General features: G+C 36.4%; 1 protein-coding gene across 2 annotated transcripts in view; it reads right to left on the bottom strand.

Moving 5' to 3' along the window:
- LOC134659144 (homeotic protein distal-less) overlaps positions 1-21,250 on the bottom strand; it is a 153,741-nt gene that overhangs the window by 108,798 nt on the left and 23,693 nt on the right. For both annotated transcript variants that reach the window (XM_063514774.1, XM_063514773.1), the window contains exons 2-3: positions 17,595-18,059; positions 917-1,104 (exon numbers count right to left, since the gene is read on the bottom strand). In XM_063514774.1, the coding sequence (XP_063370844.1) occupies positions 917-1,104; positions 17,595-17,916 (510 nt within the window). In that variant the 5' untranslated portion in view covers positions 17,917-18,059. The remainder of the gene's footprint in view (positions 1-916; positions 1,105-17,594; positions 18,060-21,250) is intronic.

Raw genomic sequence — 21,250 nt, 5'->3', positions numbered from 1 at the left:
TGCGCGCGTGTCATAAAGAAAAATTCTCTAAACACGAAATCAAATTATTCAATGTATCTTTTTGCTCTTTTTTTGTCTTTTTTGTATCTTTAGTAAGTTTATTTTTAGGAACCATCTGTTCAGCTGCTGGAGTTGCAGACTAAAAAATATATCGAATTTAATGTTGTACAATACCACATTGTATTCCAATGTGGTATTGTAAGTCCCGTTGTACAATTTTAATAATGTGTGAAAATCGTGAAAGTTTAAATCTTTGTATTTCATGAAGCAATAACGTGTAATATAAACAAAAAATTAAAAACTAAAATTAAAAAGTAGGTACATAAAACTATAACTAACTACCTACAATAACTAAAATTATAAATTAAAGAGTTGGTAGTTGGAAGGGGCAGACCTCGGCGGACTTTCTCTGATCAGATCAGGGAAATCCTGAAGAAAGGCCAGGTCAAGAGCGCCCTAAACCGGCGAGCGTGTATGAGGAATGTTATGAAAGTAACGTAAGCGAAAGAGATATGTCAGGATCGTAGCAAATGGAAATCCGTGGTCTCTGCCTACCCCTCCGGGAAATAGGCGTGATTAAATAAATAATAATAATAAATATTATGGGACAATCTTACACAAATCGACCTAGTCCCACGGTAAGCTCATAAGGCTTGTGTTGTGGGTACTAGACGACGATATATATAATATATAGATACATATAAGTACTTAAATACATAGAAAACATCCATAACTAAGGAACAAATATTTGTGATGAACACACAAATAAATGCCCTTACCGGGATTTGAACCCGGGACCTCCAGCTTCGTAGGCAGGGTCACTACCGACTAGGCTACGGAGGCCGTTGATTATATGTATGTATAAATAAAAAACTGGCTCCAACTCAGTGCCTTGTTGTCTAGGACTTAAACTTACCTGGGTCTGCGTGAGGCCTAAGCTGGCGGCCAGCTCGGCCCGCTCCGGCAGCGCGAGGTACTGCGTCCTCTGGAACCGTCTGTTCAACTGCTGGAGTTGTAAACTGCTGTATATAGTCCGTGGTTTCCTCATCTTCTTGCCTTTCCCGTTCACCCTTAGGCCGGGGTCGTCGCTGAGACCGCATTTTTCTGGAAAGAGACACATTGTTAGGAATAAACTTAAATTTATAATTATAACTTAAATTTATTTTATTTATAATATATATACATATACATGTCAAAAGAGGCATAATACCTAGCTATCTGTAAGTTTCAGTGTAACTTTCTGTACAATTTGTACCTACCAATATATAGATTAAGAAACTAGTATAAGTAACGAAACTGGGTCTTGTAACACAGGGTTTCCTAGATCAGGACACAGGGACGTGATTTACTGTATGTCTAGATTTATACAATAAACTTTTTTCATTTTTTTTTTCATTTTCATTTCAAGGTTGTTGTGGGAGATCGCTCTTTAGCACTTTAGCATCACTTTAGATCCAAAGACAAGACGTTGTTAAATTACAGGCAATCTTTCAAAAACCGTTTGGTACAGTCGCCGTCAGATATATCGGAGAGGTCAAGGTGCTCACAAATATCTGAACACGCCTCTAATGTCAAGGCGCTAGAGTGCGTGTTCAGATATTTAATGTTATAATGTTTATTTGGGCACAAACGGTACAATAATACTTACAGATATTAATATTATTCAATACATGACCCAATGAAGTTGCAACTAACTACACACTTGGGAGAAGATGACGTCTGTGGCGGTTCCTGGGTCTAATTCACTGGTTTGCTTTGATTAAGAAGTGCATGTAACGTGTGCTATGATTTGTAATCAGTCTTATCCAGTAAAGATTGTGAGTTGAATAACGTATTTCATTGACGAGGGCTCGTCATCCACAATTGAAGGTCCTGATGTGCTCCTGATAGTATGATACGCCCACGATTCCCGACGTGCAATTGACTGCTCCGATATATCTGATGGCGAATCTACATAGTGTTTGGGTTTTTTTTAATGCAGCATTGATTATTTTTCCTTCCCTACATAATATTTTGCATAAAACAAACTCTGGAAACGTCTACACGCTTATTCCGGTGTGTGTTTCGTTTCGATGGCCGATATGCAAAGCGGCCGGCAGATAGTGACGCTATGATATTTATTATCTACGGTACTGTTGCATTTTACGCATTTCTTACAAAAGCAATGCAAAATCCAATTTAACTTATAAGTAATTATTTTTGTTATTCTCTGGTGTTTTAATTTTATTCCTTTTTTAGTTTTTATATTACTTTATTTAAAAAAATTGTTTTTTTAATTACCAACACAGGTATTTTATTTGTTACTTAAAAAAAGAGGTGCCAACACTCACAACTGTGTACCTACATTTTTTAATTTTTTATTTTTTATAAAGGGGCCCACTGATTAACAGTCCGCCGGACGGTATCGGCCTGTCAGTTAGAATAAAAATTTTACAGTTCCGAACAACTGACAGGCCGATACCGTCCGGCGGACTGAATCAGTGGTGGGCCTTAGAGTTAGACCAAGAAAAGTCTGCACAGATTTTGATAGCAAGTGTTATTTTAAACGTCAAACTTCTATGAAATTATGACGTATAACACTTGCGATAAAACTTGGATAGACGTGTATAGACCATATAAAATAACAACCTAATTACTCATACTCATTTATTGATAACATGTATATTTGGTACAATGTGTATTTGGCTACTATACATGTAGTCTGTCAAGCCATTTCCGTCAGTTGAAAAGAGCGGCAAATTTAAAAAAATGTAGGCGCGACTTTGCCTCCCATAGAAAAGTTGAATTTCGCGCTTTTTTCTACTGACAATGCTCTTTGATGTATTATAGCCTGACCAGTAATATATGATAATTGTCAAGAGGGCGCTGTTATTCTCATGTATAGGGTGACAATTCAGTGTAGTATGAAAAAATTAGTTCCAGTGAAATTCCGCAACATGGCGCACCCTCAATAGATCCTGGTTCACCTATAAATCGCAATTAAAAACTTAAAAAAATCCTGTCAACCAACACGGACAAGTTAAAAAAAATCACAGATAAAAAACCTCGCTAACAAATTAAAAAGTTCACAGAATTTCGAATTTCGAACGCACAAACGGTTACCGAAATATCCACTCGAGGCGATGCGATGCCCGATACGATGTAATTACAGGCCTCGTACCTATATTATCAAGTAGCTACCTTTCATATATTTTACAAAATGGATGGCCTTCAGAGCGTCTTGAATATTTATATTGTGGATTTATGGTGGAGAGATTTGTTTTTTTTTTTAAGTTAGACTTAGGTTTTTTAAGGAAGGTGTTTTTGCCAGAACGTTTTGACGTATCAAGATTTTTTCTGTTATAGTTTTCTCGCTAATTTTAACAGATTTGCATGGTGTATCTACCTATATCTATAGTTGAATATACACTCTAAAAAATGAAGACCAACTAAGAGCAGTTTTCTCTTAGTTGACGTTAAGTTAATTATAACAATAACGATCTTATATAAATCAAAGAAACCTGATTACTTAAAACAATAAGTGTATCTGTGATTGAACTAATAAAGTAGGTATGTTATTAATCCTAACAATTGTATACTTTGCATCTATCATTAACTTGTTGGCATAATTATGTAACGTAGGTTGATTAAATCCTTAACAAATTAATTAAAACAGATAAATATGTTAATAGTTATGAACATTTTAATAGTTTATGTGATTATTTTCTCTTTGTTGATTTACATAAGACTTGGTATTTTAATCAACTAAACATATAATATTTAGAACAACGAAGATAAAACATTCAATCCCATTATGATCAAGTTATTGTATTAATTACGAAACTAATATTCCATTATATTAAGAATTATTTGTTAAATCGATTTTCTTCATAATTAAATTAAATAATCAGTTAATCCGTTAAATCAAGAGATAAGTAGCGGGGCGCCGGTGCACCCGCGGTCCTCACCGCCCGCGCCCCTGCGGCGCCTGTGTCCGTGCGAGTGGGGAGTCAGTCTCAGCCTCGACGTTCAACATTCAACTACTTAGTCATTCAAGTACGCGTCAACGAAATAAATTTTACTTGTGCCTTTATTTCACGGCAAGCCTGGAACAGTGAACGTGTTACCTTTGCTTTGTGTACCTAATGTATAATAGTGTATGTGCAACATGGAGCAAGTGATAATCGTGGCGACGGGAATAAAAGGCGCGGGGACGGGCCGGGATGGTTATGTGGGAATCCCTGTTGTGGACTAATGAGACCCCAGGTCTACCCAGTAAAACCCCTGTTGGCCGCCTCAAGGCTTTAAGGCGAGGCACGGGAAACGATCGGGACCATGCTTCCGAAACCCCGCCAGCGGCTGTCCGAACTGCGGACTCGACTTCGGAGGAACTGTTTCCCTTTACTTCTCTAAGAGTGCGCCATTTTTTGCGCATTTGCCATCCCAGGGACCCTCGTGTAGGCGACAGACGTCCCCGAGACTGCCGCCAACGGGTACCCATAAGGGGGAAATCGACGGTTGTACGCCAAACGGTCATTATATTTGTAGCCCGTTTTAAATGTTAATTATAATATATATGTAAGGTATGTAAAAGAAAGTTCGATTTTTAAATGTAAAATGTTTAGTTTTCTAAATGTTTAGATGAATAAATAACATCTTATTATATATATATTTTTTGTTTTATTCATTTACCCCCTTTTCATAAAACTTTACTTTGTTAAATTTGAATCTCAATTGTTTAATCAGTTCAACTATGAAGCTTGTTGTTTGTTGTTGTGTTTTATTGTACTAGTACAATTGATGAAGAATGGTATATTGTACTAGACAAGCTTCATAGTTGAACTGATTAAACAATTGAGATTCAAATTTAACAATTTCTTAGTTCTGGCTAACAAGATGCATAAGTCGATGCAATCATGTTCTTAGTTGAACTTATTAGGGTCAAATAGTTGATACAGTAATTCTTCATGTTAACATTGATTTACATCTTAGTTGAAATGATTAAACTATTGAGATTCAAATTTAACAATATCTTAGTTCAGGCTAATAAGGTGCATTAGTCGAGGTAATCATGTTCTTAGTTGAACTTATTTGGGTCAAATAGTTAATACAGTAATTCTTCATGTTAATATTGACCTACATCTTAGTTAAACTGACTTGTTTGTATTAGTTGGTACAGTAACTTATCATGATAATAATTATCAAGCCCTTAGTTGATCTTGCTAGGATCAATTAGTTAGCATAATTATTTTTCGTGTAAATATTGAACAAGATCTTAATTGGTTCAGTTACATAGATATAGTAATAGCAATCAGAATTACCTTATTTGATATGTCTAAGTTCTTGTTAGGCTCGTATGGAATCAAGATGCTTGATTACGACTATCAAGATATTGATAGGGCCAACCAAATTTTTTTTAGAGTGTACAAAGGTACTACAATACAAATACTAAACTTAATTCTCAAAAAGTCAAAAAAAATTTTTTTTCATTTTCTATCTGTTTTTTATATTAATATTATAATGTTTTTTAATGTAATTCGACATTAAGAGACCTTATACATCTCTAAGTAATTGTAATACGTTAGTTTGATTTGGTAGTTGCAGTTAGCTGTATTTTATAATTGTTGATGTATTCTTCTTTATTTATTTCTCTTCTTAGGTTAGAGTTTTTACAATTTGACGTTTCTTCAAAGAACTACATCACTTTTAACACTTGTTTGACACTGACAACCGATCCATATCGTTTCCATATCTTATATTTGACGTATCTTAAAGTTCGAATATAGCTGTTACTATATCCAGTCACATGATTGATATTTTTCAGATATTTTTAAAGTGAAAACTTTTTTAGATCCGCTGTGCACTTTTTGAGGTGGGGAAAAATATTAAACTCGCGACAGGTCACGTGACCGACAGATTCGTAACACGGACACGTGACCTGATCGAAAAACTGTTACAATGTCATTAAGTTTTCACTTCTGCCGGCACTCCCGGAGTGCAACCCGTTGTTTTTTTATTACATGCAAAAAAAAAAAGGAAATCGAGTATTTCCTTGAAAACCAACATTTCAATTGAAAGAAATCCTTGAGAACCATATATTCATACATGATTCATACAACTTAATAACTCGTTACATATAAAGGATGACTGTCACTTCGGTCACAAAGGCTCCCATGGCTCCCATACAAATTATACATACATACAGATAGACGGACGGACGGAAAACAATGGCGTGCCGTGAGGCGGGCACTCCCCCGTAGTGATGTGACTGATGATAGGGATGGGATTGTATCGATAAATGTGTCGATGGTTTTTTTTTTTTTACTTTTTATGAACAAATTACATATAGTTAGTCAAACCAAATTAGTCAGTAAATAAGAACAAAAAACTATACTCATCCTTTTCTTTTGGGTGCTAGTACTAGTGTAAGGCAAAGATTAGTATGATTCTCTCTGTCTATGTTTGAAATGAGACAGTCCTTTGACAAACTATAGTTAACTGATTTTTATTAGTTAAGTACACTCACGAGATTTTTATGTTGGTTTAATACTGCAACCTGTGGTTTGGTACAGTTTACGAAATTTCGATTTTGGCGGTAGACCCTCGGGAGTGCAGCTTGCAACTGCCTAAGTATCACGGTCCATGAGATACAGCCTGGTGACTGACAGACAGTGGAGTCTTAGTAATAGGGTCCCGTTTCGGCAGGCGTGGCTCACTCCGCGATTTCGTCGCTTTGCTACAGGTAGCTAAAAGTACATCCGTTCCGGCCCCAATTTTGGGGAAAGCCATAAGCCGCGCGTGGCGCTGTCGCCACCTAGCGGCCATATCTGTGCTGATCGTAACAGAGGCGTTTTGTTAGAGAGTGAGTCTTCTGTACTTAGTACTATTATTTATTCTGTGGTTTCGGTACGGAACCCTAAAAAGAATTGTTGCCAACTGGCCACCACCACTACCACCAGTTTCCTTCCTAAGCAGAATAGTTAAAAGCTAAACCTTTTATCACTTCCAAGTATTATTTAAAATATTTAAATCTACATGTAGAGCCACTTTCCTGGCGCCCGAGGTCCCGCCCACAAGGCCGCCTACCGAACCCCAAAAGAGCGGCCGGCAAAAAACAATAAAATCTTTTTCCTTCAACAAAGAGCGTTTTAAAAAAAAAACACCCGGCGGTGTAGACGGGCGGTTGAAACGCTGGCGTTAAAAAAATAGGTTAAACCATTTTGTCAGTAGAAAAAGGCGCGAAATTCAACGAGATATAGGTACCCTTCGCGCCTACTTTTTATATTTGCCGTTTTTTTCTACTGACGCAAATGACTTGACAGACTATAGGTGAAACAGTTATTTCGTATACCTAGTTACTATAGTTGGTCGTTGGTCAAACCAATTTGTCAGTAAATAGGAACAAAAATAGACAATACTCATCCTTTTCTTTTGGGTGCTATTAGTACTAGTGTAAGACAAAGACAGTATGATTCTCTCTGGCTATGGTTGAAATGAGACAGTCCTTTGACAAACTATATCAGCACCGCAGGTCCAACGCCAAAGACGGATAGGTCACATACCACAGAGCAACATAGACCTGCGTGCACGTGCATAAAGTTCAATTTCAGTTTTGACACTTCGGTGACGTGGCGCCCGAGTGATATCTTTTGTGTTTGACACGGCGTCGAAAGGTTAAACAAATTTGTCAGTAGAAAAAGGCGCGAAATTAAAATATTCTATGGGATGGCGCCTACATTTTATAAATTTGCCGTTTTTTTTTCTACTGGCCAGCCATATCAGCCAGCCTGCCTGATGGATGGATGAATGAAATTGGCTTGACAGACTTTAAGTGAAACAGTTATTTGATATAGTTACTATATACCCAAAGGGTAAAAAACAGGACCCTATTACTAAGACTTCGCTGTCCGTCCGTCCGTCCGTCTGTCCGTCTGTCACCAGGCTGTATCTCATGAACCGCGATAGCTAGACAGTTGAAATTTTCACAAATGATGTATCTCTGTTGCCGCTATAACAACAAATACTAAAAATAAAATAAAATAAATATTTAAGGGGGCTCCCATATAACATACACGATTTTTTTTCTCTATTTTTTGTTGATGGTGCGGAACCCTCCGTGCGCGAGTCCGACTTGCACTTGGCCGGTTTTTTTAAAACACCGAGCGGTGTAGGTGGGCGCGGGTTCATTTCATTCTTGCCACCGTTTTACATTATTTAACTACAAACGCACGTCTGTACTGCCAGTAAGAAAGTAAAGCCAGGCCGTTTTGTTAAGTAAAATAATAAAAAAAACCATAAGGAGCATACCTCAAGCATGTATTAATCCCTGGGAATCAAATTATTATTTTAAATTAGGTACGTTAAGGACTAAATTAAATCTTTGCTATTTTAATAACTTTTAATTTAGAAATTGAAACTTCGTAAGGTTCAATTCTGTATAAATTTTTAGAAATAAATACAAATAATAAGATAAATAAGTATGTACCTAACTCAAATCATCGGTATGTTTATTATTTAGATTATTTGGTACCTATAGGTACATATTTAAGTTCTATTAAGTGTAAAAGTCTGCTATAAGGAGCACTTTTGTTTACTTATATTATATGACACCGTAAGATTGTGAACCCGTTAGTTTATAATCTAACGTAGGTTAGGTTAGGTTAGATTATAATCTCCCTACCGTCAGTTTATAATGTAACTAGCGAGATTATAATATGACGAGTGTTTACAATTTCACGGTGACATATATAAGTTTTAGTACTGGTTTAATTAGCTAATATGCAATAATATTAAAAAGCCTAGCAGATAGAATATCAGGTAGTAAAATTACCTTATAGATAGTATGCCGCTACTGGTATTAACAGTTCTGCTGTCGTTAATAAAATTAATAAAATTGTTTTAGCAAAGAGAATCTGAAATAGAGGCGCATTGTCAAAGTACCTAAATTATGTAGCCACAGTAAATACTGCCATCTTTCCACAGAAGATTACAACTGTTAGAGTGCCGTTTGACTTTGATCCTTATTATTTCACTTACCTATATGTAATTTTTAGGGTTCCGTACCTCAAAAGTAAAAAAACGGAAACGGAACTTATAGGATCACTCGTGCGTCTGTCTGTCCGTCTGTCTGTCACAGCCTATTTTCTCCGAAACTACTGGACCGATTAACTTGGAATTTGGCACACATATGTAAGTTTATGACCCAAAGGACGTGTAACGTAAACAAATGAATTTGTTAATGAGAAAATTAAAAAATAAAGTTTTTCAAACTATATCACGTTACATATTAAACGAAAGAGCTCATTGTAAGAATCTCAAATATATATTTTTTATAATTTTAGGATTAATAGTTTTGCAGTTATTCAAGAAAATAGGCAAAAAATTACCATCCCCCCTCTCCTTATCTCCGAAACTACTGGGTCTAAAATTTAAAAAAATACACAAAATAGTTCTTTACATTAGATGACAGGAAAACCTATCAGAAATGTGCAGTCAGGCGTGAGTCCGACTCGCACTTGGCCGGTTTTTAACTATTGAACGCCACCTACTCGACAGTAGACCAACGGTATGGCGCCATCGCTCGAAAAGATTGCACCCGAAAAGTTTGCACCATACCTTTGGCCTATTGCCATTATTAGTATTTTGGATTTGGATTATTTGGATTTATTATTTATTTATTTAAACTTTATTGCACAAATTTACACAAAAAGAGTACAAATGGCGGACTTAGCGGCTGTTTATAAATTACATCATCTATTTTTGACGATTTTGACTAACCTATTTCTATGATAAGAATATGACAGCTATACAGGATGGTATTCCCTACAGGCACAGCTGTTAATGTTAATGTTAATAACAGTCGTCAAACACTTTTAATTGCCGGTTGCTTTTTTACGTTTCGAGGTTGCTGGAGGCGCTGTGTACTGGCAACCACAAAAGTCTTAGAAAGAATATTCACGAGGAGACAGTGTTAGGGGTATTATTAATTTTTAGGGTTCCGTACCCAAAGGGTAAAAAACGGGACCCTATTACTAAGACTTCGCTGTCCGTCCGTCCGTCCGTCCGTCAGTCCGTCCGTCCGTCTGTCACCAGGCTGTATCTCATGAACCGCGATAGCTAGATAGTTGAAATTTTCACAAATGATGTATCTCTGTTGCCGCTATAACAACAAATACTAAAAATAATACAAAATAAATATTTAAGAGGGGCTCCCATACAACAAACACGATTTTATTGCTCAATTTTTTGTTGATGGTGCGGAACCCTCCGTGGGCGAGTCCGACTCGCATTTGGCCGGTTTTTTCCCTGTAAATGCAAGGGTTTTAAGATGGTTTTACATATGGCACGACTTATGTTAAGTGTCAAACTATGTTTATAAACTTTGTTGTTACATCATTGACCATATAAAGGATGACTCACGCTACGACGGTCCGGACCCAGGCCGAGGCATCCGACACTTCAGTTTTCTATAAAAAGTATCACGTGATCACATAATTTTATTTTTTAACAAGCGGAAACATCTACGAACGATGCTATTAAGCTTAGAATAAAGTCTCACCCAAGACAGTCATTTTTCCACTTTTAAATTTATCACGTGATCATCGATCATAGAAAAAGAAGTGTCGGAAGCCTCGTCCCGGACCCGGACCGTTCTAGCGTGTGACATCCTTTTAGTATTCTATTTCTAATTATAGACCAAGTGTGACACTATTGTACTTGACAATCGACAGATTGCCAAATAATGTCAAATTTTTTGAGCCCACTTTAGTTCACTTGTCTTGGATCAGAAAGTTGATAAGAAAATGAAAGTTTTATTTAACAGTGGCCCGTTTCTCAAAAGCTTGTAACTTGTAATACAAGCGGATGTCACGTTTGACAGCTTTTGTTAGAAAGGGACTTCCACTTGTATTTTGAGAAAAGGGCCCCAGGAATAGCCGCCTAAACCAAACACTTTTATGCTCGACATTACAAAGTCGCACGTTGGGCCCGGGTACCTTAGGCTAAGGACACTCCCCTGTTCTACGATTTTTGGAACCCCGCCCACTGCGTGACGCCGCCAGCTACGTACCCCCTTTTACTTTTAAAAAAATAAGATAAAATTCGTTTGACACTCCTACAATACTAGTGTAAGTGTTCGTATTTTTGGAACCCCGCCCACTTGGTCACGCCGCGGGCTAAATACCCCCTTTTAGTTTTTATACTTTTTTTATTAAATTGAGATAGGTATCTACACGAGACATGGTTAAATCTTTTATATATATTTTTGGACGACTAGAAAAAAGACAATGACTGTTTTTTTTTATTCATTTGAAATGTGTCCTGTCTCCATCATCAGATCAGCTATAGGTAATATTGCATTGTCTCCTGACTTACATGCAGATGCAAATTTTCAGCTTCATTGGAAGTCGGGAAGTGGGCCAAATTTAACTTGCAAGATTTGACCCGTACGTAACGTAGGTACGTTGCTACATTGCAATGATTGGTCCGTTCAAAGACACGGACGTCACACAAAGACACTTTGACTCGAAAATGGAGTAAAACTACCTTATATTTGTGGCAGAGGGGGTAGCGCTACTATGCTCATTCTGGAGGATGTCTTGTCTGTGTTGCAAGTTAAATAAAAGCTTGTAATAGGTAATAAAAATTAAAGTAGAGCATGCATCCCGACGGACTGGGCGGTACACTCGGCTGTCCGTTTGAGTCCGTTTTCTTTTTGCCGACAGTACCCTCCCGTCAACCGTTAGTATTAGTACAGTCAACAAACAAATGAGTGTTATATTTCGAAATCTTTACGATAGGTACTTACCTATCCTTTGTAACTTTGTTTTTTATATTCTACAAGCGACCAGGTGAGCCCCGGCATCGCACGGGTTAAATAAACCTTCCTCTTGAATCACTCTAATATGTATTAAAAAAAACCGCATCAAAATCCGTTGCGTAGTTTTAAAGATCTAAGCATAGGTACATATAGACATACAGACAGCGGGAAGCGACTTTGTTTTATACTATGTAGTGACGAAGTATTAAATTGACCGACTATAGGCCGTTTCTCAAAAGCTTTTGTAACTTGTAAATTGTAATACATGCGGATATCAGTATCACTTTTTGACAGCTTTTGTTAGAAAGACACTACCACTTGTTTTTGAGAAACGGGCCCCTGTCATTTTGATATAAAATGAAATGACAGAACAGATGGAAAACCGTAGCCTATGAACGCTTGCAAGTCTAGAAATGTCACATGAGAAGACAGTAGAGCGTTGGGCCGGTGCCCCAGGGTCGCAAGTTCAAATATTGTTTTTTTTTTGTCTGTTTTGTCCTCGCTTCCAGTACGGGCCTGCAACTCTTGTAAGGTTTATAATCAGTTACACTTCAACCAAATCACTTCTTACCTCCCTACCACAGCCAAAGATAAATAGAATTTATTACGTACCTATGTTTAAGACAAATTTGTGCGTTGGGTTTGACAGCTTATATAGAAGGCGTTGTATCTACTATGGTTGTCAAAATAGACGACTGTTAATTTTGTTATAACGCAAAAGATATGTCCCGTATAGCGCCATCTACTTCAGCTGTCAAACTCAGGAACACGGATTATTTTACATTGTCATATCAATGAACCTTAATAACTTCAGCTTATATCAAGAATTATTAAATCATATCAAAACGTTAAAACTGCCTGACCTGGATTCGAACCTGCATAACAGGTTCCAGCAACCTTTGGTATTAAGACATATGGGTTAAAATATGAAACTCGACTGTTTCGTAAACTGAATGAGTACATATACAGAAAATAGGCATCACTACATAGTATAAACCAAAGTCGCTTCCCGCTGTCTGTCTGTCCCTATGTATGCCTATATCTTTAAATCTACGCAACGGATTTTGATGCGATTTTTTCAATAGATAAAGTGATTCAAGAGGAAGGTTTATGTACCTATCATTTTTAAACCCGTGCGAAGCCGGGGCGGGTCGCTAGTTTTACAATAATAGTTATTTGTTTTACAAGGGGGCAAAGTAGTTGTTTAACCTCTCGCGCTAATATTGATACCCGAGCTAGCGAAAGATTCCAAAATTAAACCTCGAGTGTAGAGAGTGGTTTGAAAAATGGAATATTGAACGTTGCGAGGGTTTCAAGGCACGAGAGTTAACTATGTATATACTAACTAAAATATCAAACAAAATCAAAGCACATCGATTCGAAATGAATGTTACTAAATATTTAAAGACAATTAACAGCTTATTATAGGTAAGTTATTACCTACCTACCATAGCAAAAGAGGTAGGTAATAACACTAATAACTAACAACGTATCTAACATTGGGGCATTTACCTTATTTAAGTACCTACCTAAAATTATGACTATAGTCTTAATTACACAATTCAAGCCATTTAATTAAGATTGCTGGACAACGTTGAAAACATAAATTCAGAACGTAATTGCTATTAACAGTCAAGCATATCAACTTATTATTCTATTAGCTTTATTTACCAACTGTTAGTTTGACCCGACTCTTTCACTAAGATTTATTAGTCTGTGGCTGCGCAAATGAAACTCAACCTTAAGTCAGTACAATAAAGTCCAATTAAGTAAGAACTAAACGTAATGTTCATAATAAAACCATTTTATTATTTACAGTTACAATAAACCAATTTGCACCTTAAATAAACGGAAGGAGAACGTCATAAGCGTTTTTCTTAATTTGTAACATTCAAATTTCGAATCGAATAATTTTGAGTTTCCTAAAATTAAACAATTGCCTATTTCATTCTTGACATTATAGACTATTTTGAACTGTAATATAACGGTATAAGGTATTTATTGCAACGGCACGGGATTTATCTAGAGTCATTTCGATGTATGAACGTCCAGTATAAAATGAGCTACGCGTCTTTATATTGTTTGGTTTTAATAAGTTTCACTGAGAGACCAAGATTAAGTGGTTATAAAAGATGAAAATTTATAGTTACTGGAGATTTTGTCAATTGCTTGTAATTTGTTGATAATATGCTTAGAAGTATAATGATTGGTTGAAAGAGTTAAACAAACATTATTTAGTATAAAATTTTGTTGAGAACATTAAATGATTTGTCTTTTTTGCCTACGGTAATTAATGTAATTATACAGGATGCTTTTAAAATTGAACCAAAATCATAAATGTATTAATTTAATTTAATGTCAATTTACTGCTCAAAAGAAAACCCTACAAATGGCAGACTTAATGCCAAGAGACGTTTTCTACTAACCAACCTTATTTATATAGGAATATAAATAATGGGTTTTTAGTGAAAGGCTGAAAGCTAGTATTCTCTAAGGAGTCTAAGGGACTTTGAGAAAATTAGTTTTGTCTGAAAATCCCAATTAAAACTAGGTAATTTTCACTAAGGCGATACGGAACATCAGTACAATTTTGCAAGATTTTGCGTTTTAAGGTTATAAATTATATGGAGATGACATCTGTCATCGTACCCATGCTGTTTGAAAATTACTACAGTCAGTTGTAGATTTTAATTATTTCGTAGTTGGTATCAGTATTAATAACCTATTTATTTATGTAAGTACATACTCAGCTTACGTGAGGCAGACATGTAAGTAAAAACACCCCACACACACAAGATTAAAAATAACAAATTTCAAATATCGAACGCGCGTTCGATAACACGCAACGGAAAAAAACGGTCTTCCTATCGTGCGAAGGAAACTGTACTGTAAATTAATATCTTCCGACGTACGTTTTCCTTTGTAGCGGTCAGTGCGTCAAGGTTGATTTTACAATGGCTTCCCAGATTGATTTCTAAATTTCGTAATATGAAGGTTGTATCCCTATTTGAGGTTAAAACTAGAGATGCCACGAATATTCGGCAACTATTCGGTATTCGGCCGAATGTTGCCTACTATTCGGCCGAATACCGAATATCTGTTGCACCTACTTAAAAAGAAAAATTGCACAATAAAAATAACCAAAAACTATGTAGGAATATAGAATGTGTTCTTGGAAAGTTGTTAAATACGAAGACCCCGTTTTGAGCAATTTTTGATTAAAAAACATTTTATTTTTATCATGAGTTTGTTTTGTTTGACTATTCATTAATGCTGTTCAACAAAAATATATCTTAGCTAACGTCATCTAACGTTGAGCTTTGTTACCGATCAGTTTTCATAATAATTGTGACTCAAAATGTTCGCATGTCATGCCGAATATTCGGTATTCGGCCGAGAGAGGGGCCGAATATTCGGTATTCGGCCAAAACCACTATTCGGGGCAACTCTAGTTAAAAGCATATGTAGGTATAGAACAAATTGGTAAGAATGGTCAACTACGGACATTGCATGAAACAGGTTTGTATTATGTTTAAGTGAAAATGTGATATAATATATAAAACTATACGTATTTAGATTAGTTTTAATGCCAAAACTCAGCTTCTTTCTACTATAATTAACTCAACTTATTTACAAACCATGAAATGTATTGAGGATTTAAATGGGGAACTTTACTTATACTTATTATTATTCTAATGAGAAAAATATTTCATGCTGTATACAGTCTTTTACTAAAACGAGATTGAAACAACGCAAATTCGAAGTTCAAAATATTTGAAACTCATTCCAAATTCAAAATGCACGTTCGAAAACTGTTTCGATCCTGCGTTTAAAGTTTCATGCCTCGTGTTATTCCAAAAACCAAACCGTGCACGAGCGAATTTAAGATTCGATTAACCAGTATAACTACTCTAATAGTTCGTATGAGGCGAGGGGTCATTTACGTTGGTGCGAATAGTATTTCGACTAGCAGTTGTTCTGTGAATGTTCTGTGAGCGTTCGGAATACTGGGTTGCCGCGCTAAAAAATTCACTCGAGGCTAAATTGTAGTGCCGCGAACGCGCTCAAATATTTAAGGCTGGTATAACAGGCAGTGTTTTGACGTAGATTTGTTTTTAGAATGCTCTAGGGATTTGTAGTGTGAATTAGTGTTTTAAGTATTGAATTGTAGACTAAGAATAGGTACCTAAATGTTCAAAACCTAATTAATATAAGTAGCTACTTAATTGATGAAATTGTACCTACGAGTGTTGGGTTTAATTTATGTATTTGGTAGATAAATAAGAGAATATAGCTGGTCAACCAAATCTTGTCAGTAAAAAAAGGCGCGAAATTCAAATTTTCAATGGGACGCGATCCCTTCGCGCCTACATTTTTCAAATTTGCCGCCTTTTTCTACTGTCAATATCTGATTGACCAAGTATAGTTACAAATAATTATAAGTGTTAAAAACTGTGTCATCTATGGAGATAGTGTTTTTAAAAAGATTTTAATATCATTTATTTTAATGATGGCAGCGACGGTAACTACTTACATACCACCTTCCAAGTCCAAAATATTATTAATGTACAGTAGCCATCAGATAAATAGGAGCGGCCAAGGTGCTCACAAATATCCGAACACGCCTCTATTGTCAAGGCGTTAGAGTGCGTGTTCAGATATTTTTAAGCGCCTCGGCCGCTCCAATATATTTGATGGCGACTGCACACGATACTACGATAACTACGATGACCTTAAAACTTTTACATCATTTATTAAAAACTTCCAAAAAAGAAAAGTTGCCACATTGAAAAACACATTTTCTACCACTTAACTTAACGCCTGTATCTATTAGTCTATTTCCAATAATGACAGGTTATAAAAAAGTTAACTGTTATTTCGTAAGAAAATTACAGGGTGACAGTTAGGTGTCATAATTTTATTATTCCGTAATTCGACTTTTCTTTAGTATTTTGACCGTAATTTTTTGTTCGTACTTATAATTTTGTCACTTAAAATGTTGGTAACATATTTTTTATAAAGAAATTTGAAATGAAATGCTTTTCTATTTTTTTGGAAGGTTATTATTATGTGGGTAGCATGTACTTAGTATATTTATTAAGCCCTACTGCATTATACATGAGTGTTCCTTTCTATATTTTCAAAATCAGGCAATTTTAGGCGCTATTTTACTGAATATAATTTTCTGTTAGGTTAGGTTAGGTTAGTAAAATTAAAAAAGGTAGGTATAGAAATATTATGTTATTAAAAATCGCCAATTGGCAACCAAAACTCACTTTAAGTAGCAAAATACACGAAAAACTCTATTTTACTCAGTTGGGGCCAATTCTGCACCATTCGTCCGATTCTCCGTTCGTCTAGTCGGTCTCCTTTCGTCCATTTCTCAGTTCGTCAAAGCACGTGCCCTCATGGGCAAAGTGCGCTCACTTTATATTTTCCGGAAAAATTGTTAGCAATTGCCCCACTTGACATTCGATCAAATCAGTACTACTGCATTTGTCATATTAAGTTTTTAGACGCAGCAGTTACGTTTTTCTTGTCAACCGTCAAAATAGCTAATAGCTAAACAAAAAAAAGTATTTTCTATGACTTGCGGGCGCAGCATGATTCCATTTTTATCGCCTGTCACTATGCCCGTCACTTTCGCACTTCCATACTTTTTAGAACGTGACAGGTATGGTGACAAGCGATAAAAAGACGACCGTGCTACCGCCGCTGGTTACGAGACCTTTTTTTTTTAATAGCCTATATTGTGTCCCACTGCTGGCCAGACCTTTAAGCTAAAAAAGTGACTTACCATCTTTAGGCGGACTCGAACACTGCGGCGCGTACGACCCCAAATGATACCCGTACGTGTTCTGATGCATAGGAGGGAAGGGATACCCCAGCGACCGCGGACTAGGGAACCCTGAGGCCTCATGCGGGTTCTGCTGACCCCCAGGACTCCCGAAATGATGGGGGTGCTGATAACCCCCCTTAAACCCGTATCCATGCTGCTGGAGCTCAATAAAAGCGGATTTTGATGAGACATTCGTCGGTGTTGAGTTCGCCGAATTCGGGTCATGAGGGGTCTGAGACCCCAAATGGTGGTGGTGGTCTAAGGCCTCCTGGGTCGTCATGGCGGGCTGCGGGGTGGAAGGGCCCCCCGCGTCCGACGACGTGGGAGGCCCGAAAGGATCTGAGAAACTCAGGGTGGGTTTTGGGGACTGGATTCGGGTAATTTTGAGGGTTTGTGGGGGCCCGGGGTAGCCGCTGGTTTAGCCTGGAACAAGAGAAAACATTCGGATTAAAAAGCCGAAGTGGACAAGCATTTAAAAAAAAAACATTCTATGGGCCCGATTCGGATTTTGAACTGGATATCTATTTGATATAATTTGATGTCTATTAGACATCACCAAGATATGACAACGATATTTTTAAGATCTAGCCTGTCAAATTTGACATTTCCGCGATTCTGGAGATATTCTTGAACTATTTTCACAATGTCTAAAACGTCTCATTATGTATTTTTATATCTCAAAACGGTTTTGAAGCTATCTTAATACGATAATTTAACGTAAAAGTGACTTTGGTTGCCCGAATTGAGCTGCAAAAGATATCTAGTTGAAATCTAAACTACCAGGTATCTAGTACATATCGTATCGTTCTCTTCTCTAGAACGGATCTTGTTTTCCGAATACCGCGGTATAGCACTTAAAAAGGAAAATTGGGGCGTTATCGATGAAAAGGGACCTTATTGTCGATGGCGCTTACGCCGCACAGCGTCGCGCGGCACGGCATTGTATTTATATCGGAGCATCGTTAATAATGGTGTAACCGCCATCGACAATAAGGTCCCTTTTCAAAGATAACGTCACAATTAAAAGAAATAATATATCATTTTTATTTAGAATAACTTCGTACGACCCTATTCATTTCAACTAAGGGCCTTTCGATTGTCTCCTCGCCAACTCAATTGACCATGACGACGTTAAATTGTTTCCAGAATTGTCTGACCTCCGATGACCCCGTGGGAGATCGGAATACGAATTTAAAATTCGAACGCGTGGGTTGCCAGTTTATAATTTAATTTTCTACTGGAATAAATGAAACGCGGATAAGACTTTTTGATTCGAATGACGCGTGGGTTGTCGGTGTATAATTTGAATTTCTACTAAAATAAATACAGTAAGACCTCGAACTCTTTCGATCCAAATTTTACGCATGTGTTCTCTGTTTATAATTTTATTTTCTACTAATAAACACAAAAGAACTTCAAACACGAATGCGTATCATGCGTGGGTTCCCAGTTTAAAGGTTATGGTTGCCAGTTTATAAATTAATTTTATTTATAAAAAATTTAATAGACGCATTGACGTCTTAAAAGTCAACAAGAACCAAGCCGCCACTAGAGTAGGTACTAACAGTGATGTGCTTAGGGGTTTCAAGTAATGCGACGAAATAACGCTAGATGGCGTTAACCTCAATTATACATAGTGCTGCAGACATTTTGCACTAGTCATTGAGTTTTTTTACTATTTCAGCTTGCCGTTTTAAAATAAGAACTTAGATTGTATGAGAGCGGCTTTTTGGTGGAGAGTTCTTGTGACTCTTAACATTGATTTCATCCTAAAAAAATAAAACTGGCCAATTGCGAGTCCACTTCTAATAGGATTTTCCTGTCATCTTTAGGTAAAGAACTATTTTATGTTTTTTTTTTTCAAAATTTTAGAGGGGGGGGGGGGGGATGGTCGGACAGACAGACAGACGCACGCGTGATCCTATAAGGGTTCCAATTTTTTCCTTTTGAGGTACGGAACCCAAAAAACATGGTTCCGTATTAGTTTTTTATGTGTTCAAGGTTGAAGTGTGAATTTCGTTGTAATTGCGTGATAGGCAATAATTTACGATGTATATCAAAGTTCGTTAGTTAACAACGAAATATGTAATGAATCGTAAAAACTATGATGCAATACGAACTTAAATTCGATTACGGACGGATTTAAAGTGCAAATCAGGCTTGAATTAAGGAAATACTGGTGAATCATGACTCAACCGCACGATTCTGATAAAAAAAATGGCTAAAATTCTTATTTATCGATTCCGATCTATATTGTGTCTTAATTCTTGGACTCACGAGAGTCACATTACCATGAAAATAGAAAATCGTTTTCTATCTCTCTGTCGCTCGAGTATGCAAGAAAGAGTCATAGAGAGGCAGATAACAATTTTCGATATCAGCGGTAGCCCTCAGATGTTGAATAAATACTTACTATGTTTGGTATAGGATCTAATCACCGATTTAGTTGTTTTGGTATACTATTATAATATAGTTCGTCAAACCAAATTGTCAGTACCGGTAAGAATAAAAAATAACGATTCTCAATAAGAACAAAAAAAGCTATACTCATTATTTTTCTTTTGGGTGCTAGTGCTAGTGTAAGACAAATATAGTATGATTCTCTTTTGAAATAAGACAGTCCTTTGACAAACTATCAAGCAAGCAAGCAAGCAAGGTCAAGCAGATCTTCTCAGTAGAAAAAGGCGGCAAATTTGAAAAATGTAGGCGCGAAGGGATATCTTCCCATAGAAAATTTGAATTTCGCGCCTGTTTTTACTGACAAGATTTGCTTGACCAGCTTTATATATGACTTATTTGTACCTCCTTAACAGTTTTTTTTTCTCTTTATTTGAGTTTGTCCCCTCCTTAGCAGTTAAAAAATGTTGGGGTTTGAAGTGTTGCCAGTGCATAAAATATATATATTCTATAAGAACTCAATGAAAATATCATTAACCCACTATTTGGTCATAATTATAAGCTATTATTCAAAAATATTAAGTCCTCAACCATTTAATACAAACGAGTAATATTTTTCAATAAAAATTTACACCAATTAGTTAGTTCTAACCATTATTATTAAAGACGCAAGTAATCAACACAAGCAAACAAAAAAAAAACGCTTTGACCCGACCTCTGAGGCGCCGGCGAGAGCCCAATAAAGAACCTCATGACAGAACGAGATAAAAACACACAGATTAACGCGAGTGTGAACAGGACAACTGTGTAGTAATTAACTCAAAGAGCTTGCCGAAAGGGTATTTTTTCATCACAAATTCTCTGGGTCATTTGTTTTAGAGGCTGAACGCTTTTTTTTAATATATTAAACGGTATATGGACCACAGATTGGGAAACCAATTTTGTTTTTCTGTGAAAAGGGGTGTAAAACCGATTTCGAAGTATTTTATCGGTCTATTTTGACAAGTATTTGGTATTGGTGTCATAAATGTGTCAGGTTTTCTAATAATTTTAATTGATTGTTTGACTTTTAAACGAAATCTATTTGAATTTGGAAATAATTAGTGATCAGTAACCGTGCTCACTACTAGTAGTGAGTGTAGTGACCTATAAATACCTATATACCTATCCACTACTCTGACCACCTAACCTAATCTAGACTTAGTTTTGTGAAATGT

The sequence above is a fragment of the Cydia amplana genome, chromosome 24 (assembly GCF_948474715.1).
Source record: "Cydia amplana chromosome 24, ilCydAmpl1.1, whole genome shotgun sequence".
Lineage (NCBI taxonomy): Eukaryota > Metazoa > Arthropoda > Insecta > Lepidoptera > Tortricidae > Cydia > Cydia amplana.
This window is presented reverse-complemented; position numbering and strand designations above follow the sequence as displayed.